General features: G+C 42.0%; 1 protein-coding gene across 2 annotated transcripts; it reads right to left on the bottom strand.

Annotated features, from left to right (window-relative positions):
• Nucleotides 1–1521: 1521 nt before the first annotated feature.
• LOC105926224 (WD repeat-containing protein 78) lies at nucleotides 1522–23626 on the bottom strand. 2 transcript variants are annotated; one of them, XM_012862450.3, is made up of 17 exons: nucleotides 23345–23626; nucleotides 23014–23161; nucleotides 20455–20618; nucleotides 18925–19046; nucleotides 18645–18789; nucleotides 18414–18553; nucleotides 18075–18221; nucleotides 15651–15836; nucleotides 15087–15244; nucleotides 14790–14876; nucleotides 14541–14695; nucleotides 14262–14422; nucleotides 11605–11723; nucleotides 10556–10654; nucleotides 2234–2460; nucleotides 1997–2150; nucleotides 1522–1903 (listed from the first exon to the last, which is right to left on the bottom strand). In XM_012862450.3, the coding sequence occupies exons 1-17, from the start codon at nucleotides 23380–23382 to the stop codon at nucleotides 1850–1852; spliced, it is 2304 nt and encodes a 767-aa protein (XP_012717904.2). In that variant the 5' UTR covers nucleotides 23383–23626; the 3' UTR covers nucleotides 1522–1849. The 2 variants fall into 2 exon arrangements, with proteins under 2 accessions (XP_012717904.2, XP_012717905.2); XM_012862451.3 differs by having other exon boundaries at nucleotides 18645–18786.
• Nucleotides 23627–27489: the final 3863 nt, after the last annotated feature.

The following is a 27489-nucleotide window of genomic DNA, read 5'->3' as shown; positions in this document are numbered from 1 at the left end:
TCTCTTGAAAGTAATACTTGATTAAATATTGTGTTTAATTTAATGTTTTCTTTAAATTTCTCCTGGAAAGCAAATTTGCTCAATATTCTTCTGTCCAGTTCTCCTCAGTACATCCTGCATAATTTCAACCCATCCTTCAAACATGTCTTAGACAGAAATATTATTTTTCACATTTTGTGAGGATACACACGCCACTTATGTGCAAATTATCTGTGATTTACCCACACAAGACTGTAGAGTTAAAGGAAAGGGCTGCACGTATTTTGTATAGATGCCGTTTTTATTGGCACAAACCCAATGCTCTTTTCTTAGAATACATGTATTCATATTTTCATCCATCCATTTTCTATACCCCTTATCTGTGCAGGGTGGAGGGCTGATGCCTATCTCTAGCAGTCAATGGGTGAGAGGCAGGGTACACCCTGGACAGATTGCCAGTCTATCAAAGGACAACATAGAGACATACAACCATGCACACACACTCACACCCAAGGGCAATTTACCGTAACTAATTAACCTAACAGTCATGTTTTTGGACTGTGGGAGGAAGCCAGGAAAGAACCCACACATGCACAGGGAGAACATGCAAATCCCATGCAGGAAGACCCAGGGTCGAACCCAGGACAGCAGTGCTATCAGGACGACGGTTAGCCTAGAAAGCCTCACTCAAAGACTTAAATCTAAATGAGAATGTCTGGCAAGACTGGTAAAGAGTCTCCATCCAGTCTGACTGAGTTTGACCTATTTTATGAAGCTAACGGCAGCAAAATGCTGTTGCTTCCACAGTTGAGCATGTTGTGTTGGTCCATCACGTAAATCCACTATAAAATCCAAGTTTTTGGTTGCAACATGAAAGATTCAGGAAATGTTTGTGGGTATGAATACTTTAATGAGGCGTAATGCACACGCCGAGCCATACCCACCTGCTGCTGATATTGAGCAAGCTCTGCAGTGGCGGCAGCTTGATCTCAGGGAGCACAAAATGTGTGACTAAGGCCTTAATTCCACAGGTCTGCAAAAGATTTCAGCTATATGAGCTTTCCTCAAAGGAGTCTGTGATGTCTGACCCAACGCTGACATTGCTGCTAAAACGTTTGTCCATGGCCGTAGATAGATGAGTGCCTTTACTTCATATTTCTCAAGTAAAAGCAGCACTTGTACATTTTAGAAGAACCTATTACAAGGGCAGATAAATTAACCTTTGAATTATAATTTCAACTTCAAAAAGATTACTGATAAATTATAATAGAGAACAAAGATTTATATGGCAGCCTTTGTTAACTTGTGAATATCTAACCAATCTAAAATTGCTCACAAAATGGAAGTTTGTCCAAGTACAATATTTTACAATATTTCCAAGAAAGGTAGAAATACTTTACAGTGGACAGACTGCCTCAACCACAGGTTGCTACCCGATTGTCTGACGTCACACCTCGGCTGAGACTTCTGTCTCCCTTACGCAGGGAATTTATTTCACACTTTCTTCTGTGAAGAATTTTGCTACATCAAACACAATATAAATGTCCATTCATTTTCCACTTTTAATGCCACCACAGCCCTTAGCTGTTGTGAATTGCCTTTTTAATCCCTGTATCACAGAAACAGAGCAGCCTTTTTAGACTTAAACTGATGCAACAAATTCTTAAATTATTCTCACTTGCAAATAAAAACATACAACACTTCATGGAACAGTAGACAACACTGCTATTTTCTGCCTTTTGGTATTTAATTCAAGAACAAATTTAATTTAATAAAACAACAAATACGTTTTAACAAAGACCATCTTAAATCCCTTACTTTCTGTAAAAACAATGACAATTCTTCTATGAACCCATTTGAAGCCAGTTCTTCAGTCGTTAAGGGACCCGGGGACAGCTTGCATGATGTCGTCCAGGTTGTTTACCTGAAACAGAGAACTCCAGTATTCCTTATATATTCTTAATTAAGCATTTTTGGTCCAAACTAGACAGCATGTTTTACATTAGAATAACTTTACCTGCTTTTGTTTCCCAGCTCTGAAGTTTTTGAGCTTGTACACCGTCACCCGACCCCCACTGTCCCCGACCAAAACACAATCTGACCCTTTGGCAAGCAGCACAGATCCCAGGGTTACGCCAGGCTCAGCGTGGTGCACGGCGGTCGGGAGAAGACTGAATTAAAAGGTTCGTGTTAATGACGGTTCAGTTTAAAACAGAATCTAAATCACAGTCTAAAGAATGTCACACTGACTCACATGCTCGAACTCAGGTCCCAGACCTCCATACGCTGTCTGTAAACAGCTGCAAATACCATGGAGCAGTTCGGGGACCACTTAATGCTATCCACTGGGCTCTGTACAGACGTGAAGCTCATCTTGGGTGTCATAGTGTCCAGCTGCCACAGCTGGATGGTCCAGTCTGCGGAGCAGCTCAGGAAAACATCTGGATAGAAGCGTGACCATTCAACCTGGGTCACAGGAGACTGGGACAGAGGAACAAGAGATGTTTAGATTTTTCATTGTGTGTGTATATATATATATATATATATATATATATATATATATATATACAGAGAGCTCAAGTATTCCTTATATATTCTTAATTAAGCATTTGTGGTCCTAACCAGCTAGGAAGGAGCATCTACAAGCCTCGAAATACAATAGTTTGTCTACAAAATATCCTTTAATTCAATTCCATACAGAAATACTTTATTAATCCCAAACCAAAATTTCATTTTTAAATTAACAATCCTAAAGCTGCATTTTCCTTCTAGGCTATTTTACTCCAGGAAAATCTTTTTAAAGAGCAACAAGTTGTATAAACTTGGAACGCTTATTGGATTCATGCAATATGTATTAGTTTAATGAATTAATGCGTGTCCTAGAGAGAGATTAATATCTCTTAATTAATATTACTAGGCACTTTGTATTTCTCTATCACAATTGGCCAAAGAGAGATTTAGCTTCCTTTAATAAGTCAAAATTTGCAAAGTCTTGCAGAGGGATGTGGCAATCTTGAAATTTCCAGGGTATTGTTGTGTGATCAAGGAACCATCAAATTGTTTGTTGCAAATAATCGACAGGGTTCAAATATGCAAATGAATTGTCAAAGATTTGAAAAGAATAAAATATGGAGCTACCAGGAACCCATTCTTCTCCAGTGCAGCTGGACCACATGACTAAAAGTTTTATCACAATATAATTACAATATCGATATAAACAAAATAAAAGCCTCAGAAAGACTGCAACAATGCCCACAACAGATGCCAGTAAAAACTTATGACAATGATTTTGCCATGTTTATAAAATCCCTTCAGTTTAACATATTTGCCTTAAAAAAAATCAAATACATAAAGCGACATAAAACCCAGAACGTCAGTCAGTGACAAATGCTGTAATCACAGACTGTAATATATATTGAAATATCGAAAATGTCATGTTATCATTATTGTAACATTTTAAGTAAGTACAACATTTTAGACTTTGAACACCATCAGATATTTTTGCATGCGTGTCTTGTTTTTAAAGCTTTAAAGGGACTTGTTCCTCCCCCTCTAACAGATTTTATAAAAAAATAAAACATTACTAGAATAAACACCAGAGGAGACTGTAATGCTCAGCGGCGAAGGACCAAATTTGGCCAAATGGCTGCGTCCATCAGAGAAGCACAGTTATGGAACACACTGCCAGCTCATGTCAGGGGCTGTGCAACCTACAGAAGATTCAAAGTCTCCTTGACACTGTCATGATTTTGTTTACCGATGAACTTCAGGACACACACACGGGACTAAAAGTTTGAGAGTCTTTATTGCAAGGTTGATGGGTGGAGGTCTGATGAGGAGCTGGTTGCACAGAAACTGAGTGAAGGTGATGGCAGGAGCTGACGGCCCGGAGACAGAGAGTCCACACTTGCTAAGAGCTGCTCGGCTAGCAGGCCTCATAGCACTCAGGTTAGCAGTTCATAGAAGACACCAGGGCACAGAGCTGAGCTTCACCAGGGCGGCTAGTCAGGTTAGCAGAACTAGAGAGACACCGAGGCTCAGAGCTGAGCTTCTCCAGGGCGGCTAGTCAGGTTAGCAGAACTAGAGAGACACCGAGGCTCAGAGCTGAGCTTCTCCAGGAACAAACAGTGAACGAACAGTCTTTAGAGTAACTGGCAGGACTAACCTTAACAACATGAGCAAAACAAAGCTTCCAAGGCAAAACGGGGACTGGCATGGAGAGGTGTGGAATGATGACGGCCCAGTGCTGAACTGAAGGCAGAGGGAGGTTTAAATAGAGCACTTCACAGGTGGAACAAGGGTCTGGCTAATTGGCTGGTAAATGATTATCAGGTGTGACTGACTGCTGAGGAGGTGAAGTGAAAATTGACAGAAAATAACTGATGACTGAAAACTAACAATAAATAAAGTCAAACCTAACCCAAAAGAGATGAAAAAATTAAAGTAACAGAAAAACAAAGCCAAACCAAAACTCAACCATGACATTACCCCCCCCTCAAGGCCGGACTCCGGACGGCCTAAAATCAAACAAAACAAACTACAAAGTGACCGAACCAGGGTGGGTGGAGGGAAGGCAGGATGGCGGGCAAGAGTCATAACCAAGCTGATCTAACCTGGGTGGGTGGAGGGAAGGTAGGATGGAGGGCTAAAATCAAACCAAAACTACCCACTAGGGCGAGCTAAAAAGGATGTCTAACAGATGCTTGTAGGCAAAACAAAAGGCGTCTAACCGACGTTGACAGACGAACATCGCCACCAGGCAAAAACGGGCATGACAGGCGAACATCAACGCCAGAGGGAAGAACAGGCGTACGACAACGCCAGAGGGAAGAACAGGCGTACGACAACGCCAGAGGAAAGAACAGGCGTACGACAACGCCAGAGGGAAGAACAGGCGTACGACAACGCCAGAGGGAAGAACAGGCGTACGACAACGCCAGAGGGAAGAACAGGCGTACGACAACGCCAGAGGGAAGAACAGGCGTACGACAACGCCAGAGGGAAGAACAGGCGTACGACAACGCCAGAGGGAAGAACAGGCGTACGACAACGCCAGAGGGAAGAACAGGCGTACGACAACGCCAGAGGGAAGAACGGGCGTACGACAACGCCAGAGGGAAGAACGGGCGTACGACAACGCCAGAGGGAAGAACGGGCGCACGACAACGCCAGAGGGAAGAACGGGCGCACAACAGCGCCAAAGGGAAGGAATGGGCGCACGATAGCGCCAAAGGGAAGGAACGGGCGCACGACAGCGCCAAAGGGAAGGAATGGGCGCACGATAGCGCCAAAGGGAAACCTGCCGGGGCGTGAGGGAAGCGCCGGGGCTTGGGGAAGAGAACGTCGGGATGTGAGGAAAGCAGGAACATCTAAACGCCTAGGAACAAGAACGGAGGGCGTACTTACACGCCGGGGAACCGAGAACAGAGGGCGTCCTAACACGCCGGGGAACCAAGAGTCAGAGAGCGTCCTAACACGCCGGGGAACCAAGAGTCAGAGAGCGTCCTAACACGCCGGGGAACCAAGAACAAAGGGCGTCCTAACACGCCGGGGAACCGAGAACAAAGGGCGTCCTAACACGCCGGGGAACCGAGAACAGAGCGCGTCCTAACACGCCGGGGAACCAAGAACAAAGGGCGTCCTAACACGCCGGGGAACCGAGAACAAAGGGCGTCCTAACACGCCGGGGAACCGAGAACAGAGCGCGTCCTAACACGCCGGGGAACCGAGAACAGAGCGCGTCTAAACACGCCGGGAACACTAAATCTAAACGCCAGGAATCTAAACACCAGGGAAACAGGAACAAAGGGCATCCTAATACGCCAGGAAACAAGAGCGGAGGGCGTCCTAAAACGCCAGGAGACAAAGGGCGTTCTAACACGCCGGAAAAACACGAAATCTACAGGGGTCAGAGGGCGTCCTAACACGCCAGGAAACAAAAATACCAGGAACTAAGGGCGTCTAAATTCTGGAGAACGGAGGGCGTCAAACACGCCGAGGATCCAAGGGGTCTAAATTTGAGAAGGCCGAGGAACAAGAAGGCCAAAAACTTAACTAAGCCAAACCGAAGGAGCGTGAAACAGCTCATATCAGGGGTCAGAAGCCTAAGCAAGCGATAGGAACTTAGGAGCACTGGGAGAGCGCAGGACAAAATAAAGAATTTAAACTAAGAATTAAAAAATAAAGGCAAGACTAGAACAGGGATAGCACCACAAAAGAAAAAACTAAAGCTAACCCTTGAATCAAAACAAAAACACTAAGCAGAAAACTAAAACGATACCAGAAAATTAAAACTAAACAGAGAAACTAGGACCCGAACTGGTAAACTACTGTAAAAACTAGATAGCTAAAGTAACACAAAGCTGAAGCTGAAAAACTAAGGTAAAAAAAACAATACTTAAGCAAAATTAGGAGACTAAGGCTAAACTAGAAATTAAGGCAAAACAAGAAAACTAGAACATGAATAAGTAAACTAACGAGAAAACCAGAGAACTAAGGCTACAAATGAGGAAATAAAGCAAAGCTTGGAAACTAAGGCAAAATCTAGAATCCTAAAACGGAGCAGGAAAAACAAAAGCAAAACAGAGACTAAGAACTCTAAGAAAACAAGAACCCCTAAATAACTCTAAAACCCCAAAAATCCTAAGTAAATCAAAAACTGAAATCGAGCCCAAAACAAACAACAAGGCACTGGCCTTAAGGGCTCAGGCAAAAACGGCTGCTAAGCAAAAAAAAGAAAAAGTCTTCGTGGAGGTCGTCCTGGACGAGGCAGGCGGCGGAGCAGCATCGCCCGATTAAACCCTCGAGGAGGGCGGCCCCGACGAGGCAGAGTCAAGCGGCCCGGAGACCACGGTCGGCGGCTCCGGCCGAACAGGAAAGTCAGAGACGGGCGCCGTGGTGGACGGCCCCGACGAGGAAGAGTCGAGCGGCTCGAAGTCCGCAGTCTGCGGCTCCGGCCGAACAGAGGAGTCAGAGGCGGGCGCCGTGGTGGACGGCCCCGACGAGGCAGAGTCAAGCGGCTCGAAGTCCGCAGTCTGCGGCTCCGGCCAAACAGAAGAGTCAGAGGCAGGCGCCGTGGTGGACGGCCCCGACGAGGCAGAGTCGAGCGGCTCGAAGTCCGCAATCTGCGGCTCCGGCCAAACAGATCAGTCGGAGGCGGCACCAAGCTACAGGTCTCGGCGGAAACCGAGGCCAGAGGCGGATCCTCCTGGACCTCCTCACGAGGCTTGGGCGGAGGCAGGTCCTCCTGGACCTCCTCACGGGACTTGGGCGGGGGCAGGTCCTCCTGGACCTCCTCACGGGACTTGAACAGAGGCAAAGCGGCTCCCTCGGAGGCCTCGGGCTGAGGCAAAGCGGCTCCCTCGGAGGCCTCGGCTTGAGGCAAAGCGGCTCCCTCGGAGGCCTCGGCTTGAGGCAAAGCGGCTCCCTCGGAGGCCTCGGCTTGAGGCAAAGCGGCTCCCTCGGAGGCCTCGGCTTGAGGCGGAACAGCTCCCTCGGAGGCCTCGGCTTGAGGCGGAACAGCTCCCTCGTCGGCCTCGGCTTGAGGCGAAACAACTCCCTCGTCGGCCTCGGCTTGAGGCGAAACAACTACCTCGTCGGCCGACGGGTCTGTTTTAGGCAGCTCGAAGCTTTCGGGCGGAGACTGAACCAACTCTTCGGCTACTTCGGGCTGTGACGGGCTACAGGCTTCGGAGAGCGGCGCCGGGCTACAGGCTTCGGAGATCGGCGAGGTTGGAGGCGGATCCTCCTCTTGAACCTTGACGGACCCTCCGCGCCGGTGGTTACGCCGTCTTCGCCGGGAGGGGACAGATGAGGAATCTGAGGCAATCTCGGGGGTGGCAGCTGGCCAACAGGGCAGAAGGTCGTCTCGGTCTCCGTAGTAGAACTCCCACAGCTGGCTCTCCTCGACGCGTGGGGGTCTGCTAGGTGGAACGATGTGCCTTACTCGAGGGGCCAGCTGTGAGTCATGGAGATGATGACCGAGACGACGAGAGGCTGAGCGGCTTCCTTTCCCGGGTTCCGGGGTAGCCGTAACAACGCCCACGTAAACCACCTGGGGAGTGGAGTCAGTCCGGACGGGTGGCGCAGGGTCCCGGGCGGAAGCCATCTTGGCATACCTCTCCCTCATCTGGCGTTCGCACATCTCCAAATATGCGAGGATCTCCGGGTCGTCAACTCCAGCAGGTAAGCCCCGCATGGCGCCTGAGTTCACCTTTTGACTGGGCCGTACTGTCATGATTTTGTTTACCGATGAACTTCAGGACACACACACGGGACTAAAAGTTTGAGAGTCTTTATTGCAAGGTTGATGGGTGGAGGTCTGATGAGGAGCTGGTTGCACAGAAACTGAGTGAAGGTGATGGCAGGAGCTGACGGCCCGGAGACAGAGAGTCCACACTTGCTAAGAGCTGCTCGGCTAGCAGGCCTCATAGCACTCAGGTTAGCAGTTCATAGAAGACACCAGGGCACAGAGCTGAGCTTCACCAGGGCGGCTAGTCAGGTTAGCAGAACTAGAGAGACACCGAGGCTCAGAGCTGAGCTTCTCCAGGGCGGCTAGTCAGGTTAGCAGAACTAGAGAGACACCGAGGCTCAGAGCTGAGCTTCTCCAGGAACAAACAGTGAACGAACAGTCTTTAGAGTAACTGGCAGGACTAACCTTAACAACAGGAGCAAAACAAAGCTTCCAAGGCAAAACGGGGACTGGCATGGAGAGGTGTGGAATGATGACGGCCCAGTGCTGAACTGAAGGCAGAGGGAGGTTTAAATAGAGCACTTCACAGGTGGAACAAGGGTCTGGCTAATTGGCTGGTAAATGATTATCAGGTGTGACTGACTGCTGAGGAGGTGAAGTGAAAATTGACAGAAAATAACTGATGACTGAAAACTAACAATAAATAAAGTCAAACCTAACCCAAAAGAGATGAAAAAATTAAAGTAACAGAAAAACAAAGCCAAACCAAAACTCAACCATGACAGACACATTGGTTGAAAACTAACCAGACATGTGTTCACAGGTGAATTGATCTGTTTCCTTAGGCCTGTTAACCTAATTTTATTGTGATTTTATGTTATTGGCATCTTATCTGTTTGTGTTCACTCTGTTCTCTCCCTTAGTGTCTTGTTTAATGTTCACTGTTCTTTCCTGCCTTAGGACAGCCGATGCAAATTAGCCGTTGTGCTAAGTCTGGCATATTAACATTGATGCTTTAAGCTGACATGTTGATGAATGTGCATTGTCCTAATTCAAATAAATAAATAAAATATCGTTGTTACTGAATTAAGATATATTGCGATATATATTGATATTGAATTATGGTCCACCCGTACCTACAACTAACCTACTTTAAGCGGCCTGATATTATTAAAGATGGACTGAAGATGGACTCCAAATCTACTCCCTAACTTACTGTCAGTTTTTAAAGCAAGTTTTTTTCCAAACAGCGGTTCAAGAATAAAGTCTGCATTTCTGACCATGCAGAACAATTCTCCATCGCATAGATTGAAATAACTCCACTGTGCGGCTAGCCAGGAAAGGCCTTAAAGATGTAAATATGTTTATTAGTCTGACTAACAAGATAGGAGCATTTCCATTTATTATTTAGTTGTGCACAGAAATCTATTTTCCAAAAGGACAAAGCCTTACTTACATATCCAGGTCTGAGGTTATTTATGTCCCAGACTGAATAAGAGCAAAGCAGCTGTTCTCTAATAAAAAAAAGTATAACTTGCTTTAAAAATGTGCACTAGAGCTGCACTATGAGACGTTAAGATATCGTTATCGCAACATTAGCATGCCCAGTAACAATACTATAAGAGCTGTTTTGAGTGCAAAGATTGCTGTCTAGTACATTCCTAGTGTCATTAATACATATTTTGCATTCAAATAAGAGGATGAATGGATTCTCATGGCAGTAGATGCTCAAAGTGTTCATGATGCTGAAACTCCCAGAGATTAAAAGAAAGACAGGACAGGATTAAAATCGCAATTATTCCCTAGCTACATCACTACTGCATGTTTTTTGTATAGTGCAGCCTTAATGTGGACACTGTATAAATCACAATCAGCCTTTTCTTTGTTTCAGAAGTAGAAGTAATTTTTAAAAGTACTGTTCTGGCAAAAAGGCCCTTTGTAGGCCCTCTTCTTTAAAATAGAAAGTGCTTATTCCTAGGGTCTGCCTGAGGTGTCCCTGGGTCGTCTCTTGGTCATGAGCTGTTGGCAGGGTGCTCACCGTGTGTGCTTCTATGTGTCTTAGTTCACCCGGGCTGCCCCCACATGGAGAGCTGGCCCCCCTGCTGGGGCTGCCCTGTGGTCGCACTGGGGTTTCCCACCCATGTAAAGGGTGGTTCGGACAGAGGCGAGGGCTTAGTGGGGCACATGAGGACATTTACCTGTGACTATCCCTCTTTCTCTGCCCCTTTGGTTGCTGTGTTTTGTTCTTTGTCTCATGCTTACCTATTAGCTATTATGTCTATACTTCTATACTGCTGTTCCCTCCAGCTGAAGCTATTAAGAAATACTGTTGCACTACTATGACATATCGATACTTAAGCTTTAAAGTCAGTAAAAAGGACTTACAAAGTGTTTATTGTATGTGTCCAGAAAATGCGCACTGTTGGAAAAAGAGCACTTGTGCATGCGAGCGTCCCACGTTCCAATCACGTAGATCCCGGCGTCCTGCAAAATAACGTGGAAAAATGATATGTTTAAGATCGTTTCATCATCAAAGTAGGTGAAAGAGAAATTTATAATAACAACAAACACAATATTCATTTGGCTCATTAAAAAGAGATGGAGCCTATCAACTGGATGAACTGGATGAAGATAAAAATCTTGCTTAAGCCAATGAAAGTAAAAGATATTCTTTATATTGTCCCAACATTAAAATGATTTGTCCTCACAAGATAAAAACAAGTATAGAAAAATCTAAAAGGCCACAGTTCAATAAATAACTATGTAATTAACTAGTAAAATTTTAAACAAATAAAAAATAATCAAACAATGTATTAAATCCCTTCAGAATGGGCTCCCTTCTGGGAACCCATGAATATAAAGCGCTCAGTTTCCAAGATTTTGATGTCAAAGAAAGCAGGAATTAGAAACAAATACAATTATTACTGATGAAGATTGGACTCAGGCATGTAAAAATGTACTTAAAACGTCAAATAGTCAAATTTGGAAAGAATTTAACTGGAAGGTCATGATACATTTTTTTAAAACTCCCTCTTTAACATCTAGATTTGATGAAACTGAATCAAATCTATGTTGGTGGAATTGTAACCTCGTGGGAGACTATACTCGTATTTTTTGGGATTGATAAAAAAAAATAATGCATTAAATATATAGTTCTTAAACATTAATTCATTCATGTTATTAAGTTATTTAATCATTTTTGCAGTTTTTTGCAGCAGAGGTCCTGAATTTATTAAGACATTTCATATTTCCATGCTGATCATGTATACTGATAACAATTGTGGACAAATGTTTTAATTTACTTACAATAAAATACAACTTTACATATCTATCAGATTGTGGCACTTTAGGCCCTTAATAACGCTACAGAAGCACAATAGTTCCTAATTTTCTACGTAAATGAGATTGTTACTCAATTTGTTGAGCCAACTTACTGTTGGATGGAAGTCAACACAAAGAACTGGAGTCACTGGCAGCAGAACATTTTCAATCTTCTCCTGGTTTCCTTTAGGTTTCTCTTTACGATCCTGAATCCTTTTCACTACCATCAGGTCTTAGAAAACATGCAGGTTTCAAAGAAAAAGAAAGAAAAACATGAAAGCTGAGATCACCGCATTAAAGCAAAGATTCTTCAGTAAACCTAAAAGAGTGAGATAAGTTTTATTCTACCGACGGCTTTTAACAATGACATTCCATAAGATTTTCACTTTTGCATGTTTTCACATAAAGGCGGGTGACTGTGGTGTGCTTTGCCCTGCAGGATTTATGCTATCCATTCTTAAATCTCCAATGTCTTTAGCTTCTTTCAAAAAACATTTCCGTCAGAAATCGGCAAAAAGAGCAGCCTCTCAGCTCATGTATAATCGTGAGTGGAGACTTTGACATCCTGCACAGCCAGTGATTACCTCGCATGGTGCATCTAAGAGAGGTGGGCGTACTTCAACCCACCTCACCACATTGCTCCATTTGCAAAGCACACAGAGACAGAAAAAAGCGACTGAAGTGTTTAATGAAGGAGACTTTTCTGTGAAATGACATGTTCTGTGCTCATCCCCATGATCCTCCTCCGTCATACTTTTTTTACTTGTCTACAGTGACCCCTAGAGGACGAAAGCTGAACTTCTGGGTCCATTTTGTAACTTGACTGTCATTTACACCGTGCTTGTTATAAACGCTTAAATACCTATTGTAAAGAACTGCTGCCTAATCTAAGAAAACAAAACTTGTTTTTATTCCCCTTTTTGTCCTGTTTGTGCAATAAATAAAAAGGTTATTTGTAGATATGTATAGACGTGTTTTCTTTGTTGTTAGGTACATTTTGTTTTCATTCTAAGGCGGGGATGTTTTATTTGCTGTGTTAAATTAAGCAGTCCCTGAGGCATATTTCCAGTCTGTTAAAAAGAAAAGATGAAAAAGTGCGGGAAAATAAAGATCTTAAAGGCTTATCCGTCTCCTTATTTCAACATCTACTCTTCTGTTTCCAGCTCTAAATCAACACCTCTCTCTCCTCCAATTACTTCAAGTTAATTTGAAATTAATCATAAAGTCCTAGTTTTTACCATAAAAACAAAAATATTATTTTATTTTCCAGACTGTGACTGGATGAAAGAGGTTTCAATCATCCAAGGCAATAGCCAATATATTTGAATTACAGCTTTGTTTGACGGTGAAACCTCATTTGTAGAACCATTTTGTTTCAATGGGAAAATGTTCCGGCATCTTGATCAAATATCAAATTTATGATCAAATTAATACTGATATAATTAATGACGCATAACTGAATCTGTTTGGTATGTGAGAAAGATCAAATGGAACATATGGTGCCAAGAGGTGCCCAGATGAAAGCGGTAGTTCTCATCTCTTGGCTTTCACAGTCCTTATAGGTCTGAAGATATATCACATTTTGTTCTTGGGTTAGTCATTTTTGACAAGAGGGAGGAAAAAAAAAAACTTCACATTTTCATACGTAGTCCCTGGGCAACTGATGTTATAACACGTAAAAGAAACAAATTACATGTATTTGGGTATTAATGTTTGCTTAGACGTCTACTAAATGAGTATTTTTATTGTATTTTTTGGACTATAAGGCACACTTAAAATCTTTAAATCTTCTCAAAAAGTGATGGCGCGCCTTATAATCCGGTGCGCCCTATATATGACTACCGTACTTGTGATCACTGACCTATTTTATGTGGTACAATGCGCTCAAAAATCTGTTAAAATGTGTAAGTAGGACTTTGGTTAGCAACGAAGCCGCTCCGCTCAATGGATATTCAGAGCATTACGGTACTCTGTGTCACTACCTGATCGGCACCCTGAGCTGTCTACAACACTGCCTGACTGTAATGTTGAAACTAGAAGTGCATTCATGTAAGGCAACCCTCCCTTGGAGTAAGTTAATTCAATATAAAAGTTCAGTTTATTTTGGCCTTACGTTAGAAACAGGGCAGTGTAGTCCATCTACTCTGTCCTCCCGAAACAGACAGACAGAGTACTGTGTACGTGAAGGGGCGGAGGGATATTACACTTGGGCAGAATATTTAGTGCGCCTGTGTATAATCGGGGGTCCGATTATCCGGTGTATAATCGGACCCCCCCCCCCCCCCCCCTCTAAAGGGCCACCACCAGAAACAAAAAGCTTTTCTGCTTGACAGCCATGATTCCATCCAAAGAAGAACTTATTCTTAGAAGTGAAATTGTATATTTAGATAAAACTGCGTGGTGGTGACCACAACATATGCCTTTAAATTTTAAAAACGCTGCACTGATTCAGTTTAGCTAAGACAGTTTACACTTTTAAATAAAAACACAGCTTGCCATCTTGTTAAAACAGTAATGAAGTGTCCAAAAAAAAATTATGCTTAACCATATTTCTCTGCCACCTCTGATTAAATCAGAACTATACTGACCTGTCAATAGTTATGCAGATTTTGATTAAAAAATTAGAGCAACTGTGGCCACTTTCAAGGCCGATGGTTCTAAACTTGGATTACACAATACGTTCCAGGTCCATGATTTACCCAAATAGAAACGCTGTCACCCCGTGTTAACTGTGACCCTTTGAAACTGTGGCCTGCGTGGGGGTTGTTACCTATACAGTTGAAACCATCGCTCAGCATGAGCCACTTGGTAATCCTCCCATCTCCTGACACGGACACAAGGACTTCGTCTCGTTCTTCCCCCGACAATTGTAGCTGTTGTTTGGTCCAGATGACCTGCCACACCGGTTGCTGGTGTCTTTTAGAAGTGTCACTGTGAAACAAAATATTAAGAACGCTCAAAAAAAAAGATCATCTCCTTACTTTTCATTTGAAAATGTTCTCTAAGATTCAGTTTCAATGCCCCTCCAGGCACACAGTGTTGTTCGCACCGACTGTTGGCGATACACGCCACTTGGTTTTTGGCCTGGATGTTGTAGATGGCCACAGAGCCATCGTACATTCCTACGGCCAGCTGGCCGGGGTTGTTGGCTGAGAAATCCAGGCATGTCACACTGCTATGGCAGGGAAAGATTCGCTCCGACCACTGCGCAGAAGATGCAAATTTAAACAACTGATTGTTTTTCTATAAAAACTTTTAAGCAAAGGCAAAAAAAAAAACAACAAACGTTTGAACACACCATTAGATTTTTTAGAGACCAGCAGCAAACGAGACCTGGTTTTGGGCTGCCTGAGGACCAGTCACCGTAGCCCACTGCCAGGATATCCTTATAGAGATTCAGGGCAAAACAAACAGTGTCAAAAAAGTGTAAAACGTAACTATATCACTTTAAAAACTCTACTCCTAAACATTAACTTGGTTGGAGCTTGATGAATAAGTACAAAACCAAACAATCTACATCCTGAAATAATACAAAATTTAAAGAAACAGCTGTCGGTGATTTCATTTTTGGTTCTTAAATGTGTTTTTTTGTTACTGGGTTCCTCTTATTCCATGTCATGCTGGTGATGTTTCGTCCTATGCTGAGAGGGCAGGCAAAGGCCCAAAGGCGTTCCAGGGTTGGAGTTAAAAACCAGTCTTTGTCCTCGGTACTCTGTTCCATAGCGACAGGCTTCTTCTCTGTGCTGTACGGGTCTGAAATAGTCAACATAATTACATTTCACACTGCACCATGCAACACTGTGCCCCACTAAATACACACTGAGATGTTCCAGAAAATGTTCATAGAAAAACAAATTTAATGACTTGCAAATAGGTGAACATTTGAAAGAAAAGGAAAAACGTTTATTTTAATCGATATTCCTATCTGGAATGTCTCTAAAAAGAGATTATACAGCTTCTTTTAAAAGACAGACTAAAGGCTCCAACATAGAAATTAAACGCTGCGCGTACCTGTCCTGTCTGCGCAAATATGTGGGAGCCTTTAGGAAAGCAGCCACTTGGAACATGAACCAGCAAAGTGTCCCCCCCCCCCCCCCCACCCTCACCCCCCCCCCCCCCCCCCACACACACACACACACACGAGACAGACTGGTCTTACCTTTCAGGACTGGCAGCCCTCTGAAAGCAGCCAGCATAGGCTGGAAAATGTTTAGCACTACGACCCTCTCCATTACCAACAAGCTGTTCTGGAATGATTCCGATAACACGATCTTATCTTGGTCTGACTCGGCTGTTAAACTGTCCACACATGTTTCCATCTCCACCACAAAGGTGAGCGTACTGCCTGTGGGAAAAGACATGAAAACCAGTCTCACACGCCTGACAAGGGGTTTACGTCAAATGCAACCTAAAGGATGTCGATTTAACAATTTGCATATGTTCTTTATTGCTATTTTAATATTTTTTCCTCAATAAAAGGGGAGAAAACGATTCATGGTTTTTAATTTTTGGTTTTCACCAACTAAAGCCTGAAAGGTAGTGTGAATTGGTAGTCGACCCCGCTGAGTCACCCCTTTTGGGGTTTAGCAAATCTGCGGACTGGCATTTTTTTTCCATCTCACTTTGCAGAGCTCAAGTTCACTATGAGTGTTTGTGAACTACATTTTCAAGTCCAGATTTAGGCTCCACAGAACCAGAAGAAAGTGCGATTCAATCACTGTGGCAGAGGTCCTAAGGTAGATAAAAAGCTACCTTACAGCAAGGCGCCAGGAGTTGGCTCATCTTTCTGAAGGCTCTGAACGTTGTAGGGCTGTTTTGATTGACGCGCCTCTTCAATGTCACATGGAGGACTGCAGCACTACCACTGGAGTGGCACACTGTGTCCCGATTTTTAAGAAAGAAGAGCGTGTTCCAATTATGGAGGGATCACAGTTCTTAGACTCACTGGGAAAGCTTACTGTGGGGTGTTCAGAGGAGGCTCCGCCATACTGTTGAACATCAGATCCAGAAAAGCAATGTGGTTTACGTCCTGGCCGTGAAACGGTGGCCCAGATCTCTACCCTCACGGATTTGCTAAGGGGTCATGGGAGTATCCGTCTTCGGTCTAAAAGGACTACAACCGGGTACCCCAAGGTATTTGGTAGGGGATGCTGCTGGAGTATGAGGTACCTGGGTGGCTTTTAAGGCCGTGCAGTTCTTGTATGCCCAAAGCAGGAGCTGTTACCTCATTCCTGATACAAAGTCGAGCCTGTTCCCAGTGCCCATCTTGTCACCAGTCCTGTTTGTGGTGCTCATGGACAGGATATCAAGGCAGAGTTATGGAGACAGGAGGGTGTCTGGTTTGGGAAACTCAAGCTTTCATCTTTCGTTTTTGCTGACATGGTTCTGCTGGCTTCTTCAAGCCATGACCTCCAGTGTGCACAGGAGCGGTAGTGTGAAGCAGCCAGGATGACAGTCAGCTCCTTTAAACCTGTGCCCATGGTCCTCTGCAGGAAAAAGAATGACTGCGCCCTCAAGGTCGGGGACTAGTCTTTGCCTCAAGCCGAGGCAGTTTAGCTATCTTGGTGTTTTGTTCACTAGTGATGGTAACGATGGACAGACAGAAATAGCGGAGCCAAAAAGCAAAGCTTTTAATTTACCAGCCAGCTACCTACTTGCTGACATTCACCTATGGTCCTGAAGTATATTTTTTTTATCTCAGAAATATTTATTGGAACATTTATAATTCTTGATTAAACAAGTAAAACTAAAAAACTGAAATGGAAGATTTAGCTTTTTTCATTTAGTTTGCACAATAACCATGCACATATGAGTGTTCTCTTAGAAAGCCACAACCTCACTTTGACTTAATCATGCCTGTTTGAGGTTCATTAACATTTTGATTTCACCCACAGCTCTGTAGTTGGTAACGAATAGGAATAATCCTCAAAAATAAGACTCGCCTAATCATTGTGAACAACAGTGTATGTTTTAACACGTTTTTTTACAGGAGACCCGCTATTTCATATGATAACGAATGAAATCAGTTAGAGTAAAATAAAGTGAAAGCAATCAGCAGATGACAAAGACAAACGTGTAACTTTGTGTTTCTAATAGCAAAATAATTTTTGAGGCAGTAAATATGAAATTATACGTTAACAATTACATTTTTTTCTTGAGCTTGACAACTTTAAAACCATTAAATGCTTGGATCATATGCTTGGATCGTGATCAGCCAGTTTGCAATGACTTTTTATGTGTCAGTGTCTGTTAGACAACTGACATGACGGCAGTCTTCTCGATGACTGTGTGGGCCACAACATAACATTTGTATTAAAAATCCTTTTTATTGGTCTTACGCCATACTTTCACTCTCTGAGAAACAGATTTTCTTTTCATTCGCTGTAATCCATCATCAAAATGAAGACGAATAATACCTTGAAATATAGCACCCTGTGTGTGATGAATATATTCTGGAGTTTAAAGTTTTGAATTAAAACAAACAAGCCTTTTAATGACATTTACATTTTTTAGATGAAAATCTAATTGCCTTGATGGTGGCATGACAAGAACAAGTAATCCTCATTTTTACTGATACCGTTACCTGTGTCCCCACTCAAGCTCCCTTCTGCTTTGTCTTTCTCTTTTTTGGTGCTCACAAAATAATCCTCTTGGTCAGCTTCCTGGGTTTCCCCAGCGTCGACAGGCTTACAGAGAGAGTCATACATGTCCCAGCTGGTAGCGGTTGTGCCTGTGAGCGTGACAGAAGTACATTTTCACTTAGTAAATTTTTATAACCCTGCACCAAAGACATCGCTTTGATATTCCAATAAATAATTAGTTTGAAAAAACCCAAAAAACAGCCTCTCCTTAAATCCTGTTATTTTCCTTTTTCTGTTATTTTCCCCCCCGACACTGACAGCAGGAGCAAACGTTAACTCACTTTTATTGACGCTGCTGTTCTTGTTGGTCTGGACGTGCTTGGTTTTAGGCTCCCCGACAAATGCCTGAGTTGATCGCTCCGAATAATTATCATTAGCCATTCTGCTCTTGCAAAACTCAGCATAGTGGATGTTTCTCTGTCTGTAACGAGAGGGCACAAAAGATTTCGCCTCATCGGCTTCACGTCTTCTATGAGCTAAGTTATTTAATGTCTTGGTTAAGATGCACTTACTTAACCGCTTCTGCACCCTCAGCATCCTCTGAGATAATGGTGGGAGATATGTCCAGCAGCGAAAAGGTGTCTGTCTCAGTAAGGGTGACATCAAACCCCTGATCAGGATTTTCCTCTGGCAGACCCTTCCTTTCCAATGGGACTGCTGAAAATAAGAGAATTTAAACAAGTCTACTTGTCTCAAGGGAAATGTTTGTGGAGTTTATCTGTATATTCCGGAACTAAGCCAGACAATCCTGGGCATCCATACAGAGTGTAATACAAACAAAACAATAGTAACCACTGTGAACAGGAGGGGGAGGAGTAACGTCCTGCAGAGGAAAGCTATCTTCGGTTTTACAGCTCCTAGAGAGTAAACCAGATTCCATCGTAGACATGCTGGAAAATGAGCTGCAAAACAATCTGCAAGTCACACAAAGAAAAGAGAGTAGAAATATTGAAATATTTTGGCAAATACATTTTTATTTTGTTCCTGAATATGTTTCACCTCGAACACATTTGTTGGTAAAGATGAGTGAAAGCTTAAAGCAGAACTGAGTAATTTTCGAGAGACGCTCCCCCAAAGGACATTTTGAAAATACCACTGTCGTAAACACTGCCCACCGCGTGCCGAGGGCCACCAGCTACAGCGCACCATAGACATAAGACATAATTATATATCTTATATAATGTCTATGCAGCGCACTGTCACTCTCAAAGCAGCTGGAAGATGCATATCAGGGAGCAAACGTCTTGCCCACATTCACTCTTGCACAGTCCCTGTCCTGATCCGATTCTCATTTTCTCCTTTCCTCTATAGACAAAGGGTTTCTCTGAATTTTTTTTTGGTGGCTCCACCATTTCATAAACCTCCAAAATCCAAACGTGTTCTATGATCACCCATGAGAAGCACAGTGAGGGGCGTGTTGCTATTGATGCTTACATTGGGCTGCCATAAAGCTGTTCGTCTTACCGCGAGAACGAGAACAGGCACGAGACTGCCACCGGGTTGTGGCTTAGAAAATTGCAAATGTGATTTTCCATCCAGAGACTGTAAGGGTAGATGAAAGACCCCTCAATCGTATCATAAACACTTAGATTACCATCACAGGGACTTAGAAAAGTATACATTAAGGTAAAAATGTTATGTTGTGCTGTTTTAACGACTTATTTTTCTGTTGCAATAACTTAATCTCACAATAAAATTTTAAGCAAAAGTCAAACCTTGATTTGAGCACATTTAAATGGGCAAAAACTCCATTGTTAAAGGAGCAATAAGTAATACTGACACCCTGTGGCACAAATCGGTACAACAACTTGCCAATCACAACAATGTAATATGCCGTTTTTTAAACGGTGTGAAACCCTTCTGAATTTTTACTAACACAGGATAGGTATATGATGTATTCTGTTCTATTTCTGGTCTGATCATCTATCCCAATGTTAAATATGGCAGACAACCTGTGATTCTGTGGGTCTCTCCTTATATTTTTCATGATGAACATTGTTGGAGTGCATGCAATCATGAACCCTTTGTTCCACAACATTTCAAATACGAGGTGCCTTCTGTCTGAACTAAAACTTGGGGCCTAATTTACACACTAATGGTTAATTAGTTGCAAAAATCAAAGAGGGTCGTGCAACAGCAGGGATGCCAATTACTGTTGCAACAATGCTTAAAGTTTTTTTTAGTTATTGTTGATTCCTTTCCCACCAAATATTTGTACTAAAATAAAAGACAGCGACATTAACGCATCTTTACCAGGCGTGCCAATGAATCTGAACGACATAAGATGTACAACTTGTGTGCTTGAATTTTGCCATTTGATACCTGGAAGAAGCCACATCGGCGACTGAAGAGGACTTGAAAATATTTGCTCCTGTATTGAAAAAGAGATCATCCAGAGATAATGGTTTCTTTTTGGACTGTGGGTCTTCCAGATGTGTAGGACCCAGGGCCAGAGGAGTAACATCTCTCCTTTGAGCATCCAACACCTGTAGAGGAAGGTGTATAGCAAAAACACACTTCTATGTGATACTATATATACTATACAGCTTTCTTCTAAAAGGTTTGGGACACAGACTGTATAATGGGGTCATTAGTATAGCTAGGTTCTTTGGGTTAATCTAATTTTCTGTAATTCAAGTAGTTCAAGGCTTTTAAAGGCTCATACAAGCTTTTCTGTAAATCCCAGACTGCTTTTAACATAATTCTATCTGTAGCTTTTAATCTCACCAGCCACTTTTTAGGTACGCTCCGGAACCAGGCTTTGCCCCTTTTGGCTGCAGCTTCTTCAAACCAGCATAGATTCAACTGTCCTTAAAGATGCCGGTCCTAATTGAAATGGCAGCATCACCCAGTTGCTGCAGAGCTCCCGAGGAGCCTGAACCGCTGACGCAGGATGGATCCATGCTTTAATGTTTACAGCAAATTCAGATCCTACCATCTAAATGTCAAAGTTAAAATCTAGACTAGGGGTCTGCAACCTTTACAATCCAAAGAGCCATGTCCTTTAGAAAAGACAACTTGTAAATTTGGATAAATATTCACGTTCAATAAACTCTAATTCAATAAACTTGTTTGTCAGATTAAAAGTACCTTTTGATAATACAAACCATTAACAAGCTATTAAACATTCTTTTCATTAAACCCACATGTCTCTAATAGGAATGTGTTTTTATTGATCTGATGTAAAAATTCTGATCTGAAATGCTATGTTTTTATTAGCTTTGATAAAGTCAGCAGACAGGCTTTTGGTGATTTGCGACAATCAGAGCAAACTGTATTTTTATAGATTTAAAAATGACCATAGAGCCGTTTACTTGTTGAGAACATGCGGCATTGAGTGTTAATGCTTATAATAATCCAGTTCACGTCTGCGCGCGAGTGGACGTTCACTGCTCCTGACTCCATGGGAGTTTTTACTGCAGCGACTCCGCGCGTTCTCCCTCCTGGGGGGAGTGTGAGCATACCTGCATATGTGAACCCAGGTGATTGAGCTCAAAATAGAAGGGATAACACATAAGACCCCCGCACTTCTGGGCTCACCGTGTGCAAAATGTGGGCCGCATGGACTGTCCGCAGACGTTTTACTATTGATAGTTGAGCGCACATATTGTCTTAATTTCTTATGACAAATTCCTACATCTCCCGCAGCAGGCACCCATCGATTGGTTAAATCTAAACATTGTGTTCTTCATTATTTCATAAGACCATGTGAACCTTTTAAGATCTGGTGTAGACACAGATGAGCAACAGACTTTTTAGGGGAGTATTAAAGAGATAAAATTACTAATATGAAAAAAAGTCATAGGAGAATAAAGTAAAAAGAAAAAAAGACAAAAGTGGTAATATTATGAGAAAAACGTCATATTATGAGAATTAAGGGGAACATTTCCAGAATAGTCACAGTTTGCAGAACTATTTTAGTCCTAGAGTAATAGGGCCAGGTTAGATTCTTATAATTATTTTTATTCTTTACGAGTATAAAGTCAGGAGAATGAAGCCAAAGGGATACGAAAATAAACTCGTTATATCACAAAAATAAAAATATTACGAATATAAAGTATATTCTGGGATTAAAGTCCCTCTGATACTGTTTAGGTCAGCAGATTTGCCACATTGAACATGGCGGGCGCTCTGACGCATCCGCAGCATAGGCAGAACCCGCCCAACAACGCGTCTACGTATATGATGTCTATGGGCAGAGTGACGCTGCAAGCGCTTGAGAGCCGCGACTGCCTTGGAGCAGCCCGATGATTCAGCTTTGTGTCACATAGAAAACAGTTCGATGTCAAGACTTCTTCCCACCAAGCAGTTTACAGTGTGACGCCAAGTAAGCGCTTGTGGAATGTTAGGGGGAACACTGGGCGTACCTAAAAAAGCGTATGGTGAGCGTGATGCTTTAATTTATAGAAATTTGTTCACTTCAATGTGCAGCTATGCAAAACTGGACAGCTATGATTATTTTTATTAGTAGCAATAGTAGCAGTATTATAAAAATATAGTATTTTCAAGTCAAATTAAAATGTAATGTCAAACTCTGCAACATGTACATGACACACACAGGGCAATAAACATCTACAAAACATTTATCATTAAATAGAGGTGTGGTACTGGACCAATTTCTAAAATGTAAAAAGATTAAAATGAATAAAAGGTGTGCCAAGGGTCCCTGACATTGGCATCGAGATTAAAGTGACACGTGCAACCATATCTATGTGTAGGGCAGACGTAAAATGTGAATTAAAATGGCATATATGCAGTAGCATAACATTAAGGAGTATAACAAGCTCAGGCATAAACATAAGTGCATATATAACAATTACAATATTTATTTGAGTGGATAACGATGAAGAAAAAAGTGAAAAGTTAGATTGTGTAACTTACCTTAATTGCTTTTTTGTGAGGTACAGAATTACTGCTTTTGTCACTATTGTTGTTGTGGTTTAGAGAAGCTGCAAACTTAATTTTTTGGTTTGAACGACGGCTGACTTTGAACTCTCCTGATCCTGAGCTGTTCGTCGTTCCAGTAAATCTAAAAGAAAGCAAAACCAACACAAATTTAGGCTTCCTAAGTGTTCTATCCTAAGACACGACTTTGTTAGCTTAGCTAACGTCGTTAGCTAATTATCTACTCTTAGCTTTGGGTTTTACCAAAGAAACCATTAATAACAGTATCTAATAATAGATGTACAGTAAACTCATATTTTAAACTTACGAATTAGACAGTAAAGTTGGGGTCATCTCTTTTTCCATCTCTGCAGATGTGTAACTGCGAGCACCTCTGGAGCTGGAAACCTGTTTGAAGCGAAAGTTTGCCTCTCACTCTTCAGCTTCCGGTTTTGCACTCAGGTAGAGGAGGGCTGTTTCCGTTTTTACAAATTGCGATCTTGTTAAGCCAACTTCTCTGGACTATGTTTGGCCGACTGTAGCTCCAAATCTGAAATAAGATACATCTAAAAATGCTCAAATCTGGAGTGAGTTAGTTTTAACAGACAGACTCAAATCTGTACAGAAGTCTAAATCTCCATAGCAACGCAGAATCCTCCCGCTAATCTGGCAGTTAACCCTTTAACTGACTGACTCGGCTTCAAGGAAGTCTGCTTTACAAGTAAAGACGTTTCTCCAAGTGTGTTACTTAAAATATATGTATTTTATATAAAAAATATCCCCCTTCTATTTTCCACTCAGCAATTTAAATATAAATTGTATGGAAGTTTCAATTGTCTCTAGGATTTTTGAAAAGACTACACTGCACATCAGAATCTGCACAACCAAATTGACTATCTCTAATAATAAGACTAAAAAATTGCTAACATTAAATTAGCAATTTTTTATTTATTTATTTTGGCAACAAAACGGAAGTTATCATTCAACCTAAAGAGGAACAAACTAGAGTTAGCACGCAGCTTCAGTTATTACAACTACAAACTAGTGATCAGGCCTAAAATGACACATAAAGTCAGTTTCAAAGTCAGCCTTTTATCACCTGAAGGACATTTCCAAGATTAAAGGACTGATGTCCCAACGCGATCGTTAGTCTTTAGCCACATTGATTACTACAACAGTACCTTCACCAGTCTATCCAAAAATCAGACAGCTGCAGCTGATCCAGAACACTGCTGCTCGTGTTCTTACTAAGACCAGGAAGATAGAGCACATCACCCCAGTTCTAAAGTCCTTATACTGGCTCCCTGTATTTACAATACTCATGTTAGTCTATAAATCACTGAATGGTGTAGCAACAAAATACATTAAAGACCTGTTGTTGCTGTATCAACCCTGCAGACCACTCAGATCTTCTGCTTCTTGTCTACTCTGCATATCCAGAACCAGAACCAAACATGGAGAAGCAGCATTTAGTTTCTATGCTCCTCAAATCTGGAACAAACTTCCAGAAAACTCCAAAACAGCCGAAACACTGAGTTCCTTTAAATGAAGACTGAAAACCACCTGTTTAAAGTTTCTTTCGGCCCATAATAACAGGAGCATTGACCAACATATCTGATGTGTGTAGATGTTTTCACCTGATACAATTTAACATTTGTTACTGCTCTCACAACCAGTGACCGTTTCAACATGTTTATGATGTTTTTATGACGTAAAGCATTTGAACTGCCTTGCTGCTGAAATGTGCTATACAAATAAACTTTACTTCAAATTTGGTGGCTTTTGAGAGCTACTAGTAATGAAAATAATACACAGTTTCCTTTCATGACATCGTTTCAAAATTTAAAAGAAATTTGCCAAGATATCAAGAAGAGAATTGGAGAGTTATACAAATCTGGTTCATCCTTGGATACATTTTTTGAATGCCTGGAGGAGCCCCCTTCATCTGTTTCAACGATTACATGCAAGTATAAACACAATGGAAATGTCTGGCTATCATCCGTTTGAGGAGACTGGTTTTGTCTCTCAAAGATGAAAATGTTTTGCTGTGAAATGTGATGTGCGTATTGACCCTAGCTAAAGCTGGTTAGAGTGTCAATATTCACCTTGAGCTGTACCAACATCGTCAGGGGCTAAATGCTGTTCTGCTGCACCATGCTTTTCCTCACTCTTAAGATGTTAAACAAAGACTACCTTCATCATACATACTAATGGTTATCATGTTGTAGATGAGTAATGATCTACCACAAAATTTTGCCCATAAAATGTTACAGTAGCTCATTATGCAAGAGATCCAAGAGCCAATGAATGTAGGATTTGCAGTTATGCATACCGCCTGTAGTTAGTAATGCACATGTATTTTTAACCCACATACCTTTGTTAGCTGTGAGAACTCAGAGCTATTTGAAGAAGTGGATTTAACACTTATTACCTCCACCATCTTAGTGTTTAATGATCACTCCACCTGTTTCAGAAGTGTCCAAAGTGTTATTAGTTTAGTCTTTATCTTTTAACTAGTTTTAAACATGAAAAGGCAACTTTCAAAGATATACAGCAAAAACAACAACAACAACAACAAAAAAAAAAAAAAAAAAACGGCAACCTTTGTATTTGGGTTATACAGATGACATCATGTTTTTGGCAAATGCAGCTGTTTCGCTGTCACTGTTTCCTAAGTGCTTCCTTCAAACTGAAAATGAACTTGAAAAAACAAACAGTAGTAAAGGTTTTAAATCAGATCTTGTGTAATAACTAACATTTGAATGTTACTGTCTGCCAATGTTCTTGCCATCTTGTAAGTGCATAGACCCCAATGAGTAACTTGACCTCTGACTTACTTTAAACATCCTGAATGTTGCACTCATCCCGTTCTTCTTCATACCAGCTGCTGTTAGGCTTCATAATCTCTGCTGCTCAAAACAGCGTTTAGAAACATGCTGGTGGTCTAAGCGCGGCTTCTTGGTGTGATTGATAATCATTTATTTCGTCACCCAGACGCTAATGGACATTTACACACACGTTAGCGACCCTGGGTTGTTTGCTTGCACGATGATGGTGCATATATCACGTTTTCTCACATGGTATTGTAAATCAGCTGTTGTCTTAACTTGAACCTTGTGCAGTATTTTTATTTTTTTCCCCCTTTTTTGATAAGTTCATTCTTTTTGCTATAGAATTTTAAATTGGTTGTCTGTTCATATTACCTAGTCTAGTGTAGCAGACCGACCTGGCCCATCTGGCATCAAGCTGGCACATCAGGCAATCGTCTGGCATGGCAAATGGGATGTCAGCCTGACGCGGGCCAGTTCTGGCAGTGATGGCATGCTTCACATGCGGCCTGCCACATGTGGGCCAGTGATGGCATAGCTTGCTGTGGGCCAGTACTGTTCATGCCAAATGCGGGCCAGTTGTGGAAGTAGTCATGTCACCCATGTGATATGGGCAACAAATGATTTTCTGTGCTGCGCAGGTCTGACCGAGTGCTTGTGTGTGTGTGTATGTGTGTGTTATTAATGGAGGTGTGGTCATTCTAGAGCAGTGGGTTCACAAGTTATCCATAACTTAATTATTATTCCAATACATTGTCTGTCATTTCCATCCATCCATTTTCTCTACCCGCTTATCCGTGCAGGGTTGAGCGGAAGCGGGTGCGTATCTCCAGCGGTCAGTGGGGGAGAGGTGGGATGGGGTGAGCAGACCTATTTATGTTATTATTTTTCTTTTGAACAGTTCTTATCATGATTACCACCCTTTAAAAACTGGAGGGAGGTTTCAGTCAAAAGGGCTGGAGAAGTTCTGCTCAGCTGTCGCATTTGACATGACCACGTCAGATACACAAATCAGTAGAATAATGATAAACAGGGATCATAATAATCTGATTTCTCAGCTGTAATATTCTCTTATTAAAGTGAGACATAAAATAAACGCTTTTTTCTTCTGTTTTGCAGAATGTCTACTAACAAAACAATATTCTTTTCCTCATTTTAAAGAATAATATCTATTGTCTCTAAGACAACGTTTAATAGCAGAAATTCTCCATTAATTAAAAACGGTTTTGTGCGTTCTGGGTGTCTGGAGTGCTTACGTGACGAACTTAAGTTTCCTCTTTCTTTGACAGCAGCTCCTAAACCGACAGCAGTAGACAGTTTACTCATTTTAATGGGGCCGGCCATATCTGTGTTGTACTTCTTATCCACTTGAGACACAATCGTTGATGATCAGGTGCAACACATCCACTGCTCTCACAGTTCAACGCAATTTAGCAGTCCTTATTTGGAATCTTTGAAAATCATGCCCTTTGTCATTAAATATAGATAAAGTATGGGCATCAATAGGCATCAATGAAACTACTGTCTTAAACAGTCATTTGCTGTAAAATGTTCATAATTATCTTGGCTGATCTTAATCTTGATCTCTGTCCATGTTTCTCACTGGTTTCTTCCTTTATCTCTACATGTCCTTGCAGTAAGGTGG

Source organism: Fundulus heteroclitus, chromosome 2, assembly GCF_011125445.2.
Source record: "Fundulus heteroclitus isolate FHET01 chromosome 2, MU-UCD_Fhet_4.1, whole genome shotgun sequence".
In the NCBI taxonomy this organism is placed as follows: domain Eukaryota; kingdom Metazoa; phylum Chordata; class Actinopteri; order Cyprinodontiformes; family Fundulidae; genus Fundulus; species Fundulus heteroclitus.
This window is presented reverse-complemented; position numbering and strand designations above follow the sequence as displayed.